General features: G+C 33.8%; 1 protein-coding gene across 1 annotated transcript in view; it reads right to left on the bottom strand.

Annotated features, from left to right (window-relative positions):
• The window catches only part of MAP2K4 (mitogen-activated protein kinase kinase 4), a 115522-nt gene that overhangs the window by 14347 nt on the left and 82471 nt on the right, over positions 1–18704 (bottom strand). The window contains exons 6-8 of the mRNA XM_063109631.1: positions 17076–17127; positions 14056–14183; positions 941–1018 (exon numbers count right to left, since the gene is read on the bottom strand). Coding sequence (XP_062965701.1) covers positions 941–1018; positions 14056–14183; positions 17076–17127 — 258 coding nt within the window. The remainder of the gene's footprint in view (positions 1–940; positions 1019–14055; positions 14184–17075; positions 17128–18704) is intronic.

Genomic DNA, 18704 nt, shown 5'->3' with positions numbered 1-18704 from the left:
GGGTGGAGACCTAACGAATGGGATTAGTGCCCTGTAAGTGACCCCAGAGAGTCCCCTCACCCCAGCTGTGTCAAGGCACAACAAGAAGACAACCACCTATGAGCCAGAAAGTGGGCCCTTACTAGACACTGAATCTGTCAGCACCTTGATCTTGGACTTCCCAGTCTTCAGAACTGTGAGAAATAAATTTTTGTTCTTGATAAGCTACTTAGTTTATGGTATTTTATTAGAGCAGTCTGAACTAAGATTATTTTTAAATGAATTCAAAATTTCAATACAGTCCATAGGTAAGAAAGAAGAGTGTAGTTGTGCTTGCTTGTTGTAAGTTATATAGCTTTCTCGCTGTTCTTTCCCAGTGTTGTTCTAAGGTAGAACTTTCACCTAGAATTATTGCCTAGGAAGTTCTTGTCCCTCAACAACTGAATGACTTTCAGTTCTTTTGTGACTTTCCTAATCAGTGAATAGAAGATTCCAAGTAGAAACTATTTTCCATATATATAAATATGTATACTTAATATACATACTATATGCAGTACTACTAGACATACTACATCTTGCTTGAGATGGGACGAGCCTAGGTGCCTTCACTGCTGAATTGACAGCAAGTTAGCTGCCCTCCCCTACTCCCATTCTTAGTACAGTTGCTGACTCCTGTTATCTGTGGCCAAGAGATCCAGCTGTGACATTAAAGAGCCCTAGACACTTCACAAGACCTTTAGTGAAATAATGATTTTTAAGGTAACTACATTTTTTTCCCCCAACAATTAGAAACTATAGCCTCTGTGATTACAGTCATGCAGAAAGAAAATAGGTGAACAAAATCAAAGACTAGAAAAAGAAACAGTTCTTATGAGGGATGGAAGTCTGATTAAATTGTCTTTCATTTTTACATTTCTTATTATTACCCTATTATGACAAGGTTGAATCAACATAAACATACCAATGTGATCCCCAAACTCCAGACATCAGAGCGGACATCATAACCTTGTCTTGATGCACTTGGGTCTATTCTTTCAGGCTGGAACACAAAGAGAAGTCAGGGTCATTAATTATGCTTACTCTCAAGGAACAGACAAATGTACGCAATAGCTGGATAGGTAGCCAAAATGCCAGCATATTCTTAGAGGAATCCATGTCTAAGGTCAAACCGGGAGTAACAATAAGCCATCATTATACTAAAAATAAACTACAGACAAAAACAAAAAATCCAACTCAATGGCATAAAGGAAACACAAAGCAAATCTTCTAATCATTTCCTCTAAGTACCCACAAGCATTTATAAAGCTAAAATTGAGAATAGATGGAGGGAGAGAAAGGGAAAAAACTGAAAAAATGGAAAAAATACAGAATTATAAGGTCGGATTAGCAGCAATTAGCAGTAAGCAAGGGAAAAAAACCTAGGTCTTCTGATTTTACTAGTCTTTGTCTCAGTAGACAAGGTCATATAGCACAATATACCTGAGATGCAAAAGCAAAACATGAGCTAAATTTATTACAACTACTCCACCCATTCTTTATGATAAAACTAAATTTATCACTATGCATATCTTTAAAGATATTTGTCTATTAGTCATTTTTAACCAAATTAAAGCACTGCCAATAAAGTAATATATTATTTCTAAAATAAAACAGCAAAAATCATTTTTAGTAATTTATGTGAAGAGAGCATCTTTACATTTCCTTGAAATTAGGGACCATCATTTACATGGTGTGTAAGGGATGGAGAAAAAAGAGAGAGAGAGGGTATCAGTGGCACAGCGTTAACAATGGATCCTTAGCTAAGGCTGAGAGTAACTGCTATTGAAAGAAAGGTCCAGAGAAGCATAAGAGTTGACAGTGTTACATTCTCTACCTGTCAGCAAGAACTAGTTTGGAGACCTATGTATTTCGTTTTGAACATGAATACTGTGCTGCAAAAATATTCATTGAAAGCTGTTTTTGTTTTTAGTTGTAAATATATTTATTTGCCTGATAAGATACATGTTACATAAATTCAGCCAAGAAAGAAAATACTCCATCCAACAACAGAAAGATAAACACTTTTCCCAAACTAGCACGGGACATTCACTCAATAGACCACATTCTGGAACATAAAACACATCTTATTTCAAATGAACAGGGAAAAAAAAAAAAAAAAAAAAAAGAACAGAAATCACGTAAAGTATGTTCTCAGACCACAAAATAATTAGAAAGAATAACAGAAAGATACCTAGAAAATCCTTGAATATTTGGAGATTAAACAACACACTTCTAAATAACTCATGGATTAAAGAAGTCTCAAAAAATAGTAAAATATATTTTGAACTAAATGAAAATAAAATTGCAACTTATTGAAATTTGTGGAATGAAGAAAAAGTACTCAAAAATTTATGGCATTAAATATGATAGACATTATAAAACATCTCAAATCAATAGCTTAACTATACAGCTTAAGGAATTAGAAAAAAGAACAAATTAAATCCCAGAAAGTCATAGAAAAAAATAAAAAGTTCAGTGAAAACAAGTGAAATAGGAATAGAAAAACAATAGACAAAATTCAACAAAACCAGGATGATTCTTTGAAAAGATCAACAAAATTGACACACCTTTAGCTAGACTGACCAAGAAAAAAAAAGAGAACATTCAAATTACTGAAATAAGAATAAAAGAGCGGATACTACTACTGATTTTACAAAAAGAGAGGAAATGGACACATTCTTTGAAAATGAAAACCTAACAAAAATAACATAGAAATCTAAATAACCTTAGAACTATGTTATTTAATGAATTCGTTATTAAGAACCTCTCCACAAAGAAAAGTCCAGACCCAGACAAGTTCACTGGTGAACTCTTTCAAACATGTAAGGAAGAAATAACACCAGTTTTACACAAATGTTTTGCAAAAACAGAGAGAGTAGCTTCTCAACACATTTTATGAGGCCAACATAATCATTTATGAAAACCTGACAGACATCACTAGATAATTAACATCATCCCTTTGTACACAAAAATCTTTAATAAAATATGAGCTAAGTGAATCCAGCAACACATGAGGTAATAATCATAACCAAGTGAAGTTTTCTCAGGAATACAATACTAGCATAATACTTGAAAATCAATAATGCATCATATTTACAGAATAATGAAGAAAAATCACATGACCACATCAATAGATACAGAATTTGCATCTGACAAAATTTAAAACCCATTAATAACAACAGCAATAATAATAACTCGGCACACTGAGAAGAAAACTTCTCCATTTCAGAAAAGGCATCTAAAATAACCTAGAGCTAACATCATACTTATTGGTGAAATATAGAATATTTCCTTTTTAATTAATATTAGGAACAAAGCAAAGACGTCTATTCTCACTACAAAAAGGCAAGGGAAAAAGAAAGCATTGCCTTTATTCACAAACATTTGTATTTCTACAATTCTTTACATAGAAAAGTCTTATTAACACTAAAGAAAAAAATAAAATAAAAATAAATACATAAATAAATCTAAGAGGAAAATGAAACTAGCAAGGCCACAGAACACAATGTCAACATATGCAAATCAGTTGTATTTCTATGTAATAATAGCAAAATATTGGAAAATACTTTTTAATTCCATTCATGATAATAGTATCAAAAAACATGAATTCCTTAGAAACAAATTTAAAAGATGCTCAGGAGGTCCACACTGAAAACTACAAAACATTGCTGAGAGACAGTAAGAAGATCTAAAGGAATAGAGAAACATACCAGGTACTGAAAAACTTAGTACTGTCATGATATCCACAGGTGAATGGATAAATATATTGTGGTGTATTGGTACAATGCAAATTTTTTCAGCAATAAAAAGAATGAACAATTAATACATGCAATAGCATGCATATATGTTCAAAACATTGTGCTGAGAAGAAAGAAGGACGTCACAAATAAGTTCATACAGTAAGATTACATTTACCTGAAACTTTAGGAAAAGCAAAAAATTGATAGTGACAGGAAATAAGATCAATGGTTGCCTTAGGCAGGGAGGGGTGGGGGGCAGTATGGGGATAGAATATCAGAATAGGTACGAGGGATCTTTTTCAGGTTACAGGCATCTTCTACATCTTGAGTGATTGTGATTACATGAGTAACTACATTTGTCAACACTCAAAGTGTATACTTCAAATGGGCACACCTATCACTTGTGGTTATGGTGATAAAGTCATTCTGAATCTCTTGGATGCTTATGTTACGAAGAGCTGGAATTTCTAGCAAGTGTGTGTTAGAAAAACTTATTCAACTCCAGGAAATAAGGCAAAAAAAAAAAAAAAAAAAAAAAGGATCCCATTGCCTTTCAATGTCATAGTGGAGCATCATCTAACATGACCATACAAGGATTATTTAAGCGTAGTTTTGTTTCACTTATTAACTATTCGTTAGGATCCAGACATTTAAGTTACATGACAACTTGTAGATTTTTGTCCAATAGGGTTGAAAATGATTTCTGTTCAATAACCCCAAAAGTTATTATTTTATTGACGTGGAAATAACTAGCAGTTTCATCTAATGGCCAGGTATTTAACTTTAGCCATCTCATTCTAATATTCTTTCTTCAGTGACTTTAAATACTAAATTACTTAAACGCTCCTTGAGCCAGTTTTACCATCCTATCTAGTTTTCTCACCAATGAGTTAAACATATGTTTGACACATATTCTTTCTTCATTTGTACATGAAATAATTACAACATTTTGAAAATTATTCTTTGAGGAGTACAAATTAAAGGTTGATGAAATTAATTAAAGACCCTGTATTCTACATCTACATCCAAAATATAGGTTTAAAAAACAAAAAGCTGTTGAAAAGTATAACAGGAAAATACTAACTTAGAGAATAAAGTATGTAACATTAACAAAAACAGCAAAAAAAATAGATAAAATGATTTCATATCAAAAATATATAAAATTTACAATAAATGCACAACTCAAGTTAATTTGTATTGAAATACATAAAATAAAAACTAAGGAATAATGAGAAATTGACAATCACAATGTTAATCAAATTTTGAACAAGTCCCCCTAAATCTTTTTGGATTAAAGAGGCAAAAAAGTATCAAATAAATGTAACTAATATAGAATTTTTTTGATATTTCATGTGTTCATTAATTGCTTATTATGTCACAACGAAAATCACAGTATGTCCCAAAAGGCAGAACTGTATAAGCTAAAAAGCTTTGAAAGCAATTAAGTCAAAAGATTAACAAAAATCAATGAAACACTTTGTATTATCTATGCTGTATAACAAATTACCCCAAAACTTAATAGCTTAAAACAAGATTCATTATCTCATGGTTTCTGTGAGTCAGGGTTCGGGAAGCATTTTAGCTGGGTGGTTCTGACTCAGGGTCTCTCCTGAGACTGCAATCACGATGTGAGCTAAGACTGTAGGCTTTACTGGGGTTGGCAGATTTGTCACCAAGCTCACCCATAAGGTTACTGGCAGGAAACCTCAATTTCTCACAACGAGTCTCCTCATAAAGCTGCATCAGCGTCTTCACAACCTGGCAGGTGACTTCACGAAAAGTGAGCAACCCAAGAAAGAGAGAGAAAGAAGCCACAATGCCTTTTCATGACCCGCTCTCAGAAGGGACACAGTCTATTCAGCCACATGCTATTCATTAAAAGCAAGTTACTAAATTCATCCTCACACATGTACTCGGTCTCTACCTTTTGAAGGGAGGTGTATCAAAGAAATTGTGGACAAATTTTAAAACCACCACATACTTAGATATTAAAAAAACACTCCAGTAAACAGCTCTTATACTTAACATTTATGACAACTAAAAAAATGGAAGTATGTGTATGAGGGTACTTCAAAAAGTTCGTGGAAAAATGGAATTAAAAGATAATATGAATCTTTCCATGACCTTTTTGAAGTACACTCATACACATACACACACATAACTACATGTTGATGCTAAGGAAAAAGTAAAACTTCATAGTTTTCAGAGAATAATCTATCCTTCCCCAAAGACTCCTGGCCAAGATAAATTTCAACCTCAAAGAACAGAAAACTATGCTACCCCAACTGCTCTAAAGTGGAAAATATTTTGAGTTCAAGAAGGCCAAAGACATGTTTTTGCTCACTAAATGATCAATAACTTTTTTTTTCTTGTTGTTGCTGTTCTCTTTTTCTTATTTTTCATGATCAACAACTTTTTACTGTATGAATAAAATAAAAATTGAAATTTTCCCAATTCAATTTTTAGCTAACTTAACCTATATAAAACCTTTACAAAGTCATTAACCAATGTCACAAACATTTTTGTGCATAAATTATAAATATTAACATACTAAATGTAAAAAATATATTAAACATATAAATTATGAGCCATGTTGGGATTATTTCTGGAAATACAGAATGGTTCAGCTACAGGAAATATATGTTATTATGATTCATCATATTAATAACTACACAGGACAGAAACATTTCATCACGTACTGAAGGATGCCACAAAGGCATCTAATAAAATTTAGTAGCCATTCCAATGTATTCTCATTCTATCTCTGTCTCACATAAAGACATTATCATATCCAAACATACACAAATGTTTAGTAAACCAGAAACAGAAAGAAACTCTTCAAGAGTAAGGAATATTCAGGAGGCATTTGCTTTCAAGTCTAAAACAGCAAGAATTGTACATACTATCAATATCACACAAGAATTCTACATCATTAGTTCTAGGCAAAGCAATGAAAGTAAATTTGAGAAAGGTAAAAAATATATGAGAAATATCAGTAAATATGAGAAAGGACAAGGCAAAAATTATTTGCAGAATGGTACCTGAGTACCATTTGAAACCTATTTTAAAAAGAGGTAGATCAGAGTAAGTTCACCACAAAATAAACATATCCAGCAACTAGCTTTTTATTAGCAGTATTAGGACAACATATCCCATTCAAAACAGTAACAATCAACCATCGTAGGGATGACTGGGTAGCTCAGTTGGTTACAGTGCAGTGTTATAACGTCAGGGTCAAGGGTTCAGATACGTGTATCTGCCAACTGCCAAAAAAACAAAAAGGAAAAAAACTGTCTCAGCACCGAAGAAACCAGCAGTGAACAAAACAAAGACCTTGGTCAAAGGGTTCCTAATCTATTCAGGAGGTACATAACAACAAAATAGTAAGGTGGTGACAAGGGCTGACAAGCAAAACTGAGTTAAGGAGATACAGTAATGGGGTGCTATTTTAGATATGGTGGTCCAGAAAGGACCTTCTAAGGATGAGACATTTGGTCAGAGACTTAACTAAAGTAAAAGAACAGCACATTTAAAATGTTCACGGGGGAGAAAGTTCAAGGGAGAAAGAAAAAGAACCTAAGGTGGAAGTATTCTATATATATTTGTGGAACAGCAAGGGAGTCAGTATGGAAGATGAGCAAATGGGGGAGGGGAGGAGGTACAATGAGAACACGTCAGAAAGATGATGGAGGGCCAGATCATATAGAGCCTTACAGGCTCACTGTAAAGACTCTGGAGTGAGTTTAAACAGAGGATTGACAAGATGTGACTTTGAAGAGTCTAGTCTGGTTGCTATGCTGAGAAAAGACTGCAGTGAGATATAAGTAACGAGACCAGTCTGGAGACCACAGCAACAGGCAGGTGAGAAATACCAGTGGCTGGACCAATGAGCAGTGGTGGTTTTAAAAAGAGGATGGGTTCTAGACATACCTTAAAAGTAAAGCCGACGGTATTTACTAATGGACCAGATGTAGACTACAGAAAATAGAAAGGAATGAAAGATGGCTCCAAGTTTGTGTCCTGAGCAACTAGAAAGAGGGAGCTGCTATTTACTGAAATAGAGAAGAATTGAGGAGCAGGAGGCAGCTCGCAGATTTTGCTGGGAGTAAACAGGTACCAGGAGATCAAGAGTTCTATACCAAACATGTTATATTTGCAATTTTTAATAGAATCTAAGAGGAAAATATAAAATAGGCCACGAGATATATGATTTTGGAGTTTACAGGTGAGGAGTAAGCAGGAAGGAAAAATCAGGGAATCATGTGCACTCGTCATTTTCCTGACATCTACTAAGTGGCAGGCACGGCACATCACTGAACAAGAGAGAAACAGTATTTAAATCCTTAAGACTAGATGAATTACTAAAGGAATTTGGGTATTTAAGAAAAGAATCTGAATACGCAGCCCTGGGCACAACAACATATGGAGATCAGAGGATGAGGAGGATCCAGGGAAGCAGGGCAGAGAAACCACCCAGTGAGGCAACCAAGAGACGCTAATGTCGCACTACATGGAGATTAAGAAAGTTATGAGTCAGAACTGACCGATGGCTTTGGCAATATGGAAGACAATGTTCACTCTGACAACAGCAGTTAAAGTGCAGTGACAGAGACAAAAGGACACATTAGAATGGGTCCCAGAGACAGCAGGTGTACATAGGTATTTAAAGCTCACAGTAAATTTGATGGAAAAAACACTTAAGAAATGTGTATGGCCTATGTAAAGGAAAAATTAACAAGGAACATTAAGACAGCTTGAATAAAGTAAGAGAGAAATACCATATTTTTTCATTGGAAAGAATCAATATTATAAAAGAGCAATAACCAAATTAATTTACAAGTTTAACAAAATGTCAATGAAATCCTTGCTGAGTTGTTTTAGTAATGATGCTAATATTCAACTAAAAATACAAAAAAAAAAGTAACAAAGTCCAGAAATAGTCCCAAATCCAAGAATTTAGTATAATTCTAATTATACTTAATTCTAAACAATGGAGTTTGAAAAAGCAATTTTTTAAAGTACGTGAAAATATTTTAACTATTTATAGAAAATGCACACTCTTTCCTTTGATAATATATCAATATTGACTGCAGCAGGATTAAAAACAGTGAAATATTTAAAAAGCCTAAACTTAGGTACTAAAATAAAATTCTGCAAGTATTAAAATTGGTAAGCTCTCCACGTTGATTCTCTATTTCTGTAATTCAAAAAAAAATGTAAAATTTAAAGAGAAATGACCACCTCTGAGAAAATATATGCAAATCAATCAGAAAAGGGTTAAAATTCTCATTATATTTTATATCAAAAGACTAGCATTCTAAAAAAAAGCGGGGGGGAGACAAGGATAATGCATAAAAGAAGTGGCCAAATATAAGAAAAGTGCAAAAGTGTCTAACTTTAACAATAATTTTAAAATATAACAAAAAAATCACTAGAAGAGATTCCAACTGGCCTATCAATTTGACAAAGACATAACTGTAACATTCTGACACAGACTGATAACTGTTTAGAAAAGAAACTTTTGATGATACAACTTTCCCCAAAGGTACCAAAATGTGTGAATCTTTTACATTCAAGAAAAGATAAAATAAGAGTTGTGTAAGTATATGGTTTAAAAATGTTTACAGGAGTATTTAGTGTAACAAAACACTAGAAAAACTTAAGCAGACAAAAAACAGAAAATTAAATAATTTTTAATGGCTAAATTCATTATATATAAAAATGTATCAACCTGGAAAATGCTCAAAAAACAGATGAAAAACAATATGTGCAATATGATTACACTTACATAAAAATATGACAGTGAAAATATCAAGCCACTGGGGATAAATTATTCAAAGTTAATGAGTACAAACAGTAAACTGGCACATGAGTTGCACTTGGTAATATGCATATATATGCATTTAATGCCGGGGAAGGGGGATCAGAACTGGAACTTTCCTTGAATATTCCTGTATGTTTTACTAGGCAATAAATAACAGGAATTATTAGGAAAAGCAAAATTAAAGTGAAAAGCCCTTCATAGGAGAAAACCATCACCAACTTATGCCCTGATTATGAGGAGCAGTTGTCTCACATTCAGATATAAGCAATTCAATTGCTAAAGAGTTTCTCCAGTATTAGTTAACTGGACTGCAAATCCACATTTCGAAAGATGACAGCAGTATCGCCAATGGATAGTTGTTCACTTGACTGGATTTTTTGAATGTAAAAATTCTCAGGGACTGTACATACCTCTATAGCAGTCTCAGCACTGACTCACAGAGGTAGCCTTCAGGTTTTTTTTTTTTTTTTGGTTTGTTTGCCTTTAACAGCTTTATTAAGACATAATCCACATACCATGCAATTCACCCATTTAAAGTGTACAGTTAAATGGCTTTAAGTATATTCACAGATATTTGCAACCTGACCAGAGTCAATTTACAACATTTTCACCATCTTAAAAAGAAACCCTGTACCCTTTGGTGATCACTACCTCATCTTATTTCATCTCCACTCCCCCACCAGCTCTAAATAACCACTAACCTACTTTCTACAGATTTCCCTATTCTGAACTTTCATATAAATGGGATCATATAATATGTGGTCTTTTATATCTATCTTCTTCCATTTAGCATAATGTTTTCACGGATTATCCGTGTTACAATGTGAATCAGTACTTCGTTCCTTTTTTTGACTGAATAATATTCCACCATATGGATGTATCATATTTTGTTTACACATTCATCCACTGATGGACATTTAGGTTTCTACCAACTTTTGGCTATTATAAATACTGCTACAAACATTCATGAACAAGTCTGTGTGGGCATGTGCTTTCATATCTCTGGGGTATATACCTGGGAGCGCAACTACTGGGTCCTATTGTACCTCTATGTTTAAATGTTTGAGGAACTGCCAGACTCTTTTCTAAAGTGGCATACCATTTTACATTACTACCAGAAGTGTATGAAGTTCCAATTTTTCCATATCTTCACCAACACTAACTGTCTGATGGGTTGATTTTAGCCATCCTAGTGGGTAGGAAGTGGTATCTCATGGTGGTTTTAAGTCTTCAATTTTTAAACCAATAAAGAACTGGAACTTAACTGATGAGCAAGAGCTATAAAAATAACTATGGTAGAGTCCCACCTAAATACACTAAAGAAAATTTTTTTTTCATTTGAAAAGCCTAGTTTAGACAGTCACAACACGTTATAACATTGTTAAATGAATTGTTTTCCATGGAATAGAAATTCTAGTTACTAATAACAGGCCACAAAACAAAGGGGGTTCCACTGAAAAATATTTAGGAAAATCTGGAGTAAGAAAGAAGTTTCTTTTTTTAGAGTATAAAAGTCTCTTCATGTTGGAAGGTGGCAGAGGGGAGGGTGACAGGATGTTAGGTGACAGAATCCTTTGAAAATGAAAGATCATCACTCATTTGAAAGGGGAACAAAGTAAAAAAATTGAGGAAATTTAAGTTTCTATTTTGTAACTGTTTCAACTGTTAAAAAAAAAAAGGCAAGTCTATAAGCATTACAAATAGTAAAGGTTATGTGCTCTGTAATGTGATACAACACAAAGTATACATCATCTGTAAGAATCCATGCCCCATGCCAAAGAAGTTGATAGTCTGTATCTAATCATGAAAGAATAATCAGACAAATCTAAAATGTGGAACATTCTAAAAACACTTTCAAGCTGGCCCGTTAGCTCAGTTGGTTAGAGTGCCACCTTGTAATACCAAGGTCAAGGGCTTAGATCCCCTTACCAGCCAGCTGCAAAAAAAAAAAAAAAATACTTACATAAAAGCCAATGTCATGGAAAACAAATAAAAAACAAAAAGAGTGGTTTAGACCAGTTTGGATTAAAATAAAGAATGTAACAAATAAAATCAATGTGTAATCTTAACATGACCTTGGATTTACAAATAAAAAATACACTTTGGGGGAAAATATTGGGAAATTTGAGTACAAATTATGTATTAGATAATACTAAGAAATTCTTGTTAACTTTTTTAGATGTGGTAATAATAGCATGATTATGTAGAAGAATGCCCTTTTTCTTGGTAGATATGTGCTGAGGTATTCAGAATGAAATTCATGATATATTCAACTCACTTTCAAATGGTTCAGCACATACACACCCACAAACATGGTATGAGGGGGGTGGTAAAATGTTAACAATTAGTTTACAGAAAAACTTGTGTAAACTCTACATTTTATACAGTTTATATAAAACAATCTAATGAGTAAATCCCAATTCCTGAAGACTAAAACAAATTATAAATCTTAACTAAAAAGATACATTTCTGATATATTCTGTCAAGATACATCAAAGAACAGTCAAGCCACTTGGAGGCTTTTAAAACTAATGCTGATTGCATGCTGTCCATCTATATAGGCCTCAGAAGACTAGAATGAGCAGGAGCATTTCATTTGATCCAGTGGAGGTTCAAGGCAGACTTTATCACCAGCATGCCTAATCCAAAGCTGAAGAAGGTCAACAGAAAAAGAGAAGCCCTGCACCTCCTAGGCCTACAAACCACACTTCTACAAAAAACCATGAAGTCTGAATCTTTCTTAAAAGTTATCTGAATTCAAAATATTCTACTCTATCTGGGCGGCAATTACATTTTTAAAGCCTGCATGAATCAAATATAATCCTTAGCCAATGTCACACAGCAAAAAGTTAACTTAGTACTGAGACAAGCCCTAAAAGTGTTGATAACTGTTTCAGTTAATTCCCAGGGCAGCATCATTACTAAATATGTAAATTACACCAATTCCCAAATGCTCCATGTCTAATTACTTTTATTTCTTGCCTTTGAACCTGTTGTGTCATGTATCCCTAATTATCACGATAAACATATGATCTTCCTAACTGTCCCAAGAATCTGCCTGGCCGGTGAACGTCCACAAAGCTTAAACTTTAAATGAAGGTATCTTTTTGTCTTAGAACACACACACACCCCTCTTGCATTTTCATTTGTAGAAAAGCTGACATGAAGAAATATAACAAAACACGAAGAGGTATTGGAAAATGCAACAATTCTAAAATATTATCAATATTGAAAATTTTCAAATACAGTGTTTTTTTAAATATGAGACTGGAGTATAAAAAGGCAACAGAACATTACAAAGAATATATGTAACACTGTTTTTTACCCTATTTACAGATTGAGAAGTAAATAAGAGGAGAAACAATTGTTAATGTAAAACTTACTTTCCAGTGATGCAAGAAATAAAATTTATTCAGGTTTTTAATAGAAGTGTGAAATTTGGGGTAACACTAAGCCTACACATTCATAAACAAGGCAGAAAACCCATAATATCTATCCTATGATTCTTCTTACATAGTCTTCTATTGATTATAGTATTGAATTTGGAAACATATAAATCAAAGAAGAAACTAACAAGTAAAAGGAGAAAAAAAATTTATCCAATTCTAAGCTAATCTTAATTTTTAAAAGTCTACAAAGATGAAACAGAAGCTGCTGAATGCCTCAATAAACAACTGCAAAACCTTATGTATCACCATTTAGACTAGTGTGCCAGTCCCCAAAGAACCATGGCCACACAAAAGAAATATACCAACACCTAAGAAAAATGTTTAAAGTATGGACACTAAATTACAATTCAAATACAGATCAAAACCCAGGCTGCAGAAACAGTACATACAAATACACTGCGGTAAGATGAGTATGATACCTGTAAGACAGCGTACATCTGTCTCCCTGAGGGGAAACAGGCTGCAGATCATGAAATACATAAGGCCTCTACTCTAGCATTTTTCGGGGTGCTTTGTTCAGCCCTGAAGAAGGGACTAACAATATTCAAAACATACCTTCAGACTCTAAGACCTACTGTGTTCTGCTAGGAACTAAAGTCTTCCCATTCTTCTCTAATTGGAATTAGCATCCCTTAACAGCCTAAGACACATTCTCAACATGTAATATCTACTACAGTCAAGACAGCATATGGGATGCCAGAAACACAAAGATGCCTTTTGAGAACTTACCGTCCAGTTGATGAGTTGAGTTGAATACAATGAAAAAGTAATAATCAAAGAAGACCACAAATGCTAAATGCCAGATAAGACACAATAAGAACAAGAGCTCACTGGGATAACTTAGCAAAGTGTCATGGAGAAGCTAGAACCTGAGCTTGGTCTTTAGGGGAGAGGAAAATACGCTAGCATGGCAAAACTGCATGGCCAATAGCAGATTCCTTAGAAGAACAGTACCACAGTACCAAATAGCACAGGTTCTCTGTACAATGATTATCAAGCAAGGAAACTTGGACTTTGCACTTACTGCCATGTATGGCCTACAACCAGCATCTCTTGTCTTGGCAATGGAGTCCACAAGCTGTCCACTGATGCCAAAGTCACAGAGTTTAATATTTCCACTTCTGTCCAGAAGAATATTGGAAGGTTTGATATCTACAAGAGACAGATGTCATTGAGCGTACAATAAGCAATCAAATGAGCCATACTTGAAAGTATTTCAAGCAAAACCTCTTCATATATCACATGCAATCATTATTCCTGTTCTAAACACTTTAACTTTAATGACTACAATTGTGTAAATGTAACATAGCAAAAGTCATTTCACCAGCAACATCTTAATAATCCAAAAGATATGAATGAAGGTTGACTTTTATCTTCGTACTTATAAACATAGACAAAACTATGACTTTTCTCTATTGGAAATGAGAAAAAATTTTCTGAATGCTGATGCTTAAAACCTAAATATAAAAAAATGCTTCACAATAAATTCAGGTATTCTAAAATGTTTTCTTTGATTTCATCAAGAGGCTTGTATTCATTTACTTGGTTCAAATTCATTATGTAATAGTTAAAATACAAGGGACGAATTTAATCTGTTAAGAGTATGTTAAGCTAATTTACAATAAACATCAAAGGCTTTACAACTAAATAAAAGGTGTACAAATTATAAACCCACAATTTCATTATAGTGGACCCTTATTTAACTTAGCAAGTATCCCATACATAGCATCGAAATGACCACGAGCTTTAGGATCAGACATGAGAAGGCTCAAAGTCTGGGTCTGAAACTCACAATGTGACCTGGGCAAGCTACTGAACAACCACAATTTCCTCATCTACAGAATGAAAATAATAATTCCTACTTCCTAGGGTTGTAGAAATTTAAACACCTAATATAGTACCTGAACATTATTCATCCTCAATAAATGAACTATTTAATTATTTCTAAGAGATTTTTCTGAACTTAGATGACTTCATCCAGTTTCTCCCAAATAATCCTTTCTTGGACTCAGCCTTGAGAAACAAGATTCATTTCTACCACTCCTGGAGTGCGTGCGCTGTCCCTCAAAGTGGAGAAAGCCAAATCTCTTCCTCATTTACAATTGACTCACTACCAGTATCTGCCAATCAGCTGTCTGGTCAATTTTCCTCCTTTCCTCACTAACTCTCATGATCTCAGTCCTACTATCCATGTCATCATCACTATCACAGCTCAATGAATACAAAGTAAGGTCTACAAATAGAGGATATAGAAAACATCCATATATAACTCACAAGTTGACCCACAAAAAGACCTCTCATCATCATTGACACAACCAACTGCCTACCAAACATCCACGCATAACCACCCACCCCACCCTTTCTAATGGAACCCGCATTTGTTGAGGTATCTATTCTCTAGGTGGCTCTAGCCATCCCTCTAAAAAGATTGCCTTGTGCTCCTTGACAGTAGCTAGTTTAAGGGCATAAGGCAATTCTGCTGAAAACAGAAAACATTACAGACACATAGAGAAAATTTCCACGCTCCTAAGGCAGCCACCCAGGAAGAGAGAGCTTCTTTAGGAGGCTGCCATGTCTAGATGTGACACTGGACACTGCTGCAGTTGTTACTGCCTTGAGGACGGAGCCAACGCAAGGAGGAGGGCAGAGTCAAAAGAAGGGAGCTCGCCCCTAGTCATACATTATGACAGATAATGACTTTCCTTAGAAAGTTTAAGCCTGACATCAAGATTTTCTGTTACTTGTGATCAAAAACACTAATAGCAGCACAAAAGCTGCCTAACTGATAAAAAGACCACTATGAACTCATCTTTTTATTTAATAAGAGGAAAACCAAAGTTACTTTTGAATACTTTTTTATTTTATTCAAGTACTTCCCAGAAGTGTCTTAGTGTTTTACTAAGATCAGGGAGTATCCCTAAGGTAATTGTCAAATGCCTTAAAGGTGACACTCTCATAGTTAAAACACAGCTAAAGAAAAAAGGAAAAAAAACTAAATAAGAAGATAAACTACAAAAGAAAACAATTTTGTTTAGGAGCCAATACTATGTGATTTTAGGCCAGAAGAGAAAACAAGAAGGCTACCTAGTATTATTTTTAAAAAGCATTAAGCAAAGCAAAATTAAGCAAAATGTTCTGATATTCAAGGTTAACTGATTTTAGTGGTCCAGTGTCAACCCCAAACTGGAAGTACTTAAATGCCCCAATTACTAATTTCTTTAACAACCAGAAACTATGTTTTCTAGAATTCAAGATTTTTCACTTCTCTGAATTTGACCTTTTACTTTCTATTCGATCTATTGTCTGGATCACACACTGCCACGTACTGTCTTAGGTTTGTCCATTACAAACTTACTGAAGGTAGTGACCCTGTGTGCCTCTTCTGAATCTAGCATAGCAATAAATAGAGAAAGTATTCAATCTATTTGCTGAATTAAATTCAGGATTCCCATGCACTTACTGCCTTTCTAAGTTTGGTCTTCAACTATAACAAATGTTTAAATTTCAATCTATGTTCTAATAAGGCCAAGATTACCATTTAAACAAGTAAAACATTCTTTAGAGGAATTTCAATTTACAATACTAATTAAAACATCTCTCTCAATTTACAGAAATAGCCTCTAAAGTGAACAAGAAACACTAGATAAGGATAGTAGCATGCCTTTAAAATGCTTGAAGGTACCATCCCTCAGATTCTTCTTTGAATGCCCACAGGATCACCTTGATGCTTTATTCATATACAAAGAAACATTAATTATCTATCAGGTAAATAAATATTTTTCAACTAAGAGTAATAACTTGCAGCAAAACCTATTTCAATTTCTAAGCCCAACATACTAGTAAGTTAGGCTGAAATTTATAGAATCCCAAAGGGGAAAAAAAGGTAAATTAATAACAAAGTTGTAAGGTACATAAAATATTTTTTACTAAAACTACAAATATTTCAGGAAAGCTTATACAGTGACACGGTGATTTTCAATAATTATTTTACCAATTAAAGAAAAATAATTTAATTTCTATTCTACAAAAAAAATCCATACCCACCTCTGTGAATGATTTTCAAGTTTTCTTTTAAGTGGTTTAGTGCTTTCACAGTCTAGGGAGAAAAAGGAGAGGTGGGATAAACAACTTGTTTCTTTTTAATCAAACAGCATAGTAATTTATTGTAAGTAATATCCCACGTAGCCTTTTGTATATTTTTTAAGCATAAGATTCCAATATTCTGACCATCATTTTATGATGCTAAGTGGTTTTCAATCTGAAAACATAGTTGCCTTTCCATGCTATTCCCTGAAAGCTAAAAAAACCCAGTGATTTATAATTTAATAAGTCATTAAAAAGTTGTATCATGTTTCTTCTACCTCCAACCTTCTCAAAAATAAAAACAGTACAAGAGAGACCAATGGGCTGGTTCCATTATCAATTATAATTAGTAAGTTTTCCCAAATTATCAGTTCCTTACAATCGTCCACCCTCACTGAGTGCTGAGACTTCAAAGTAATTTTTGCAGAGCCAGTATCTCTCTGCTCAGCCACTGTGACAATTCATCCAGAATTTATCCTGTGGCTTGACCAGATAATCAGAAAATCACAGATATCTTCAAGGAAGAGAGGGAATAGAAAGACTTGGGTTAAAATTTCCACAACCTCAAAACCTCAAAACCTCAAATTAAAAGAGAATTAAACAGGCCAACCATTTGCTGCAAAAAATTCAGTTTCTCAGGGCCAGCCTCGTGGCTCACTCAGGAGAGTGCAGCACTGGTAGCGCCAAGGCCGCGGGTTCGGATCCTACATAGGGATGGCGGGTGCGCTCGCTGGCTGAGCGTGGTGTGGATGACACAGAGCTAAGGGTTGCGATCCCCTTACCAGTCAAAAAAAAAAAAAGTCAGTTCTCTCATGTCATCAAGCTGCTGGGTATAAAAAAATGCAGAACACACAAACTTGCAATGTTCTGAATAGCTATGCTTGTGTGTTCATTGGTTTATTAATTAGCAAGAAGAGACTTAATATAAAGTAATTTTAAATGTTATGTTTAATATATGAGTTATCCACCAAGTCTGGAAACATAAGCAAATATATAATAAATCATTTATTAGTGTATATATTATACATATTGCAATATAAAATAACACAATTTTATCTATATTTTCCAATTTTGTGGCCTCCTGTCATACAGTGATTAAGAGCAGGGTTCTGAGATCAGGCTGCCTGGGCTTACATCATTTACCACTTACAAATGCATAAATTTTAAAGCAAATTAATTACTTAACCTCTTCATGTGTCAGATTTATCTTCTGTAAAATATGGAGTTACACTATTTACCAGAGAGAATTGCTATGAAGATTAAACATCATATTAACTTGATGCAAATTTACATCATCGTTATTCTACTATTGTTATATTATAATTATTATGAATAGAAACAAGTTCCAAGACACTAATGGTTTGGTAGACTGAAGAGAGAGAGCTAAACTGATCTATGTAAAATTTCATATACCCATTTGAATAATGATTAAGTTTCTCATCTAATTCAGCTTCTTTTTAAAAACTATAAGGAAAAGTATATATCTTAAAATTTAGCTCATAAAACATTTAAATTAAATCATTACTTTGGCAAAGTGAATTGAAATATTAAAATATTAACATGAGACCTATGAATCTTAAGTTTTTTTTT

Source organism: Cynocephalus volans, chromosome 10, assembly GCF_027409185.1.
Source record: "Cynocephalus volans isolate mCynVol1 chromosome 10, mCynVol1.pri, whole genome shotgun sequence".
Taxonomy (NCBI): Eukaryota; Metazoa; Chordata; class Mammalia; order Dermoptera; family Cynocephalidae; genus Cynocephalus; species Cynocephalus volans.
Note: the sequence above shows the minus strand (reverse complement) of the source record. Positions and strands in the feature narration are given on the sequence as shown.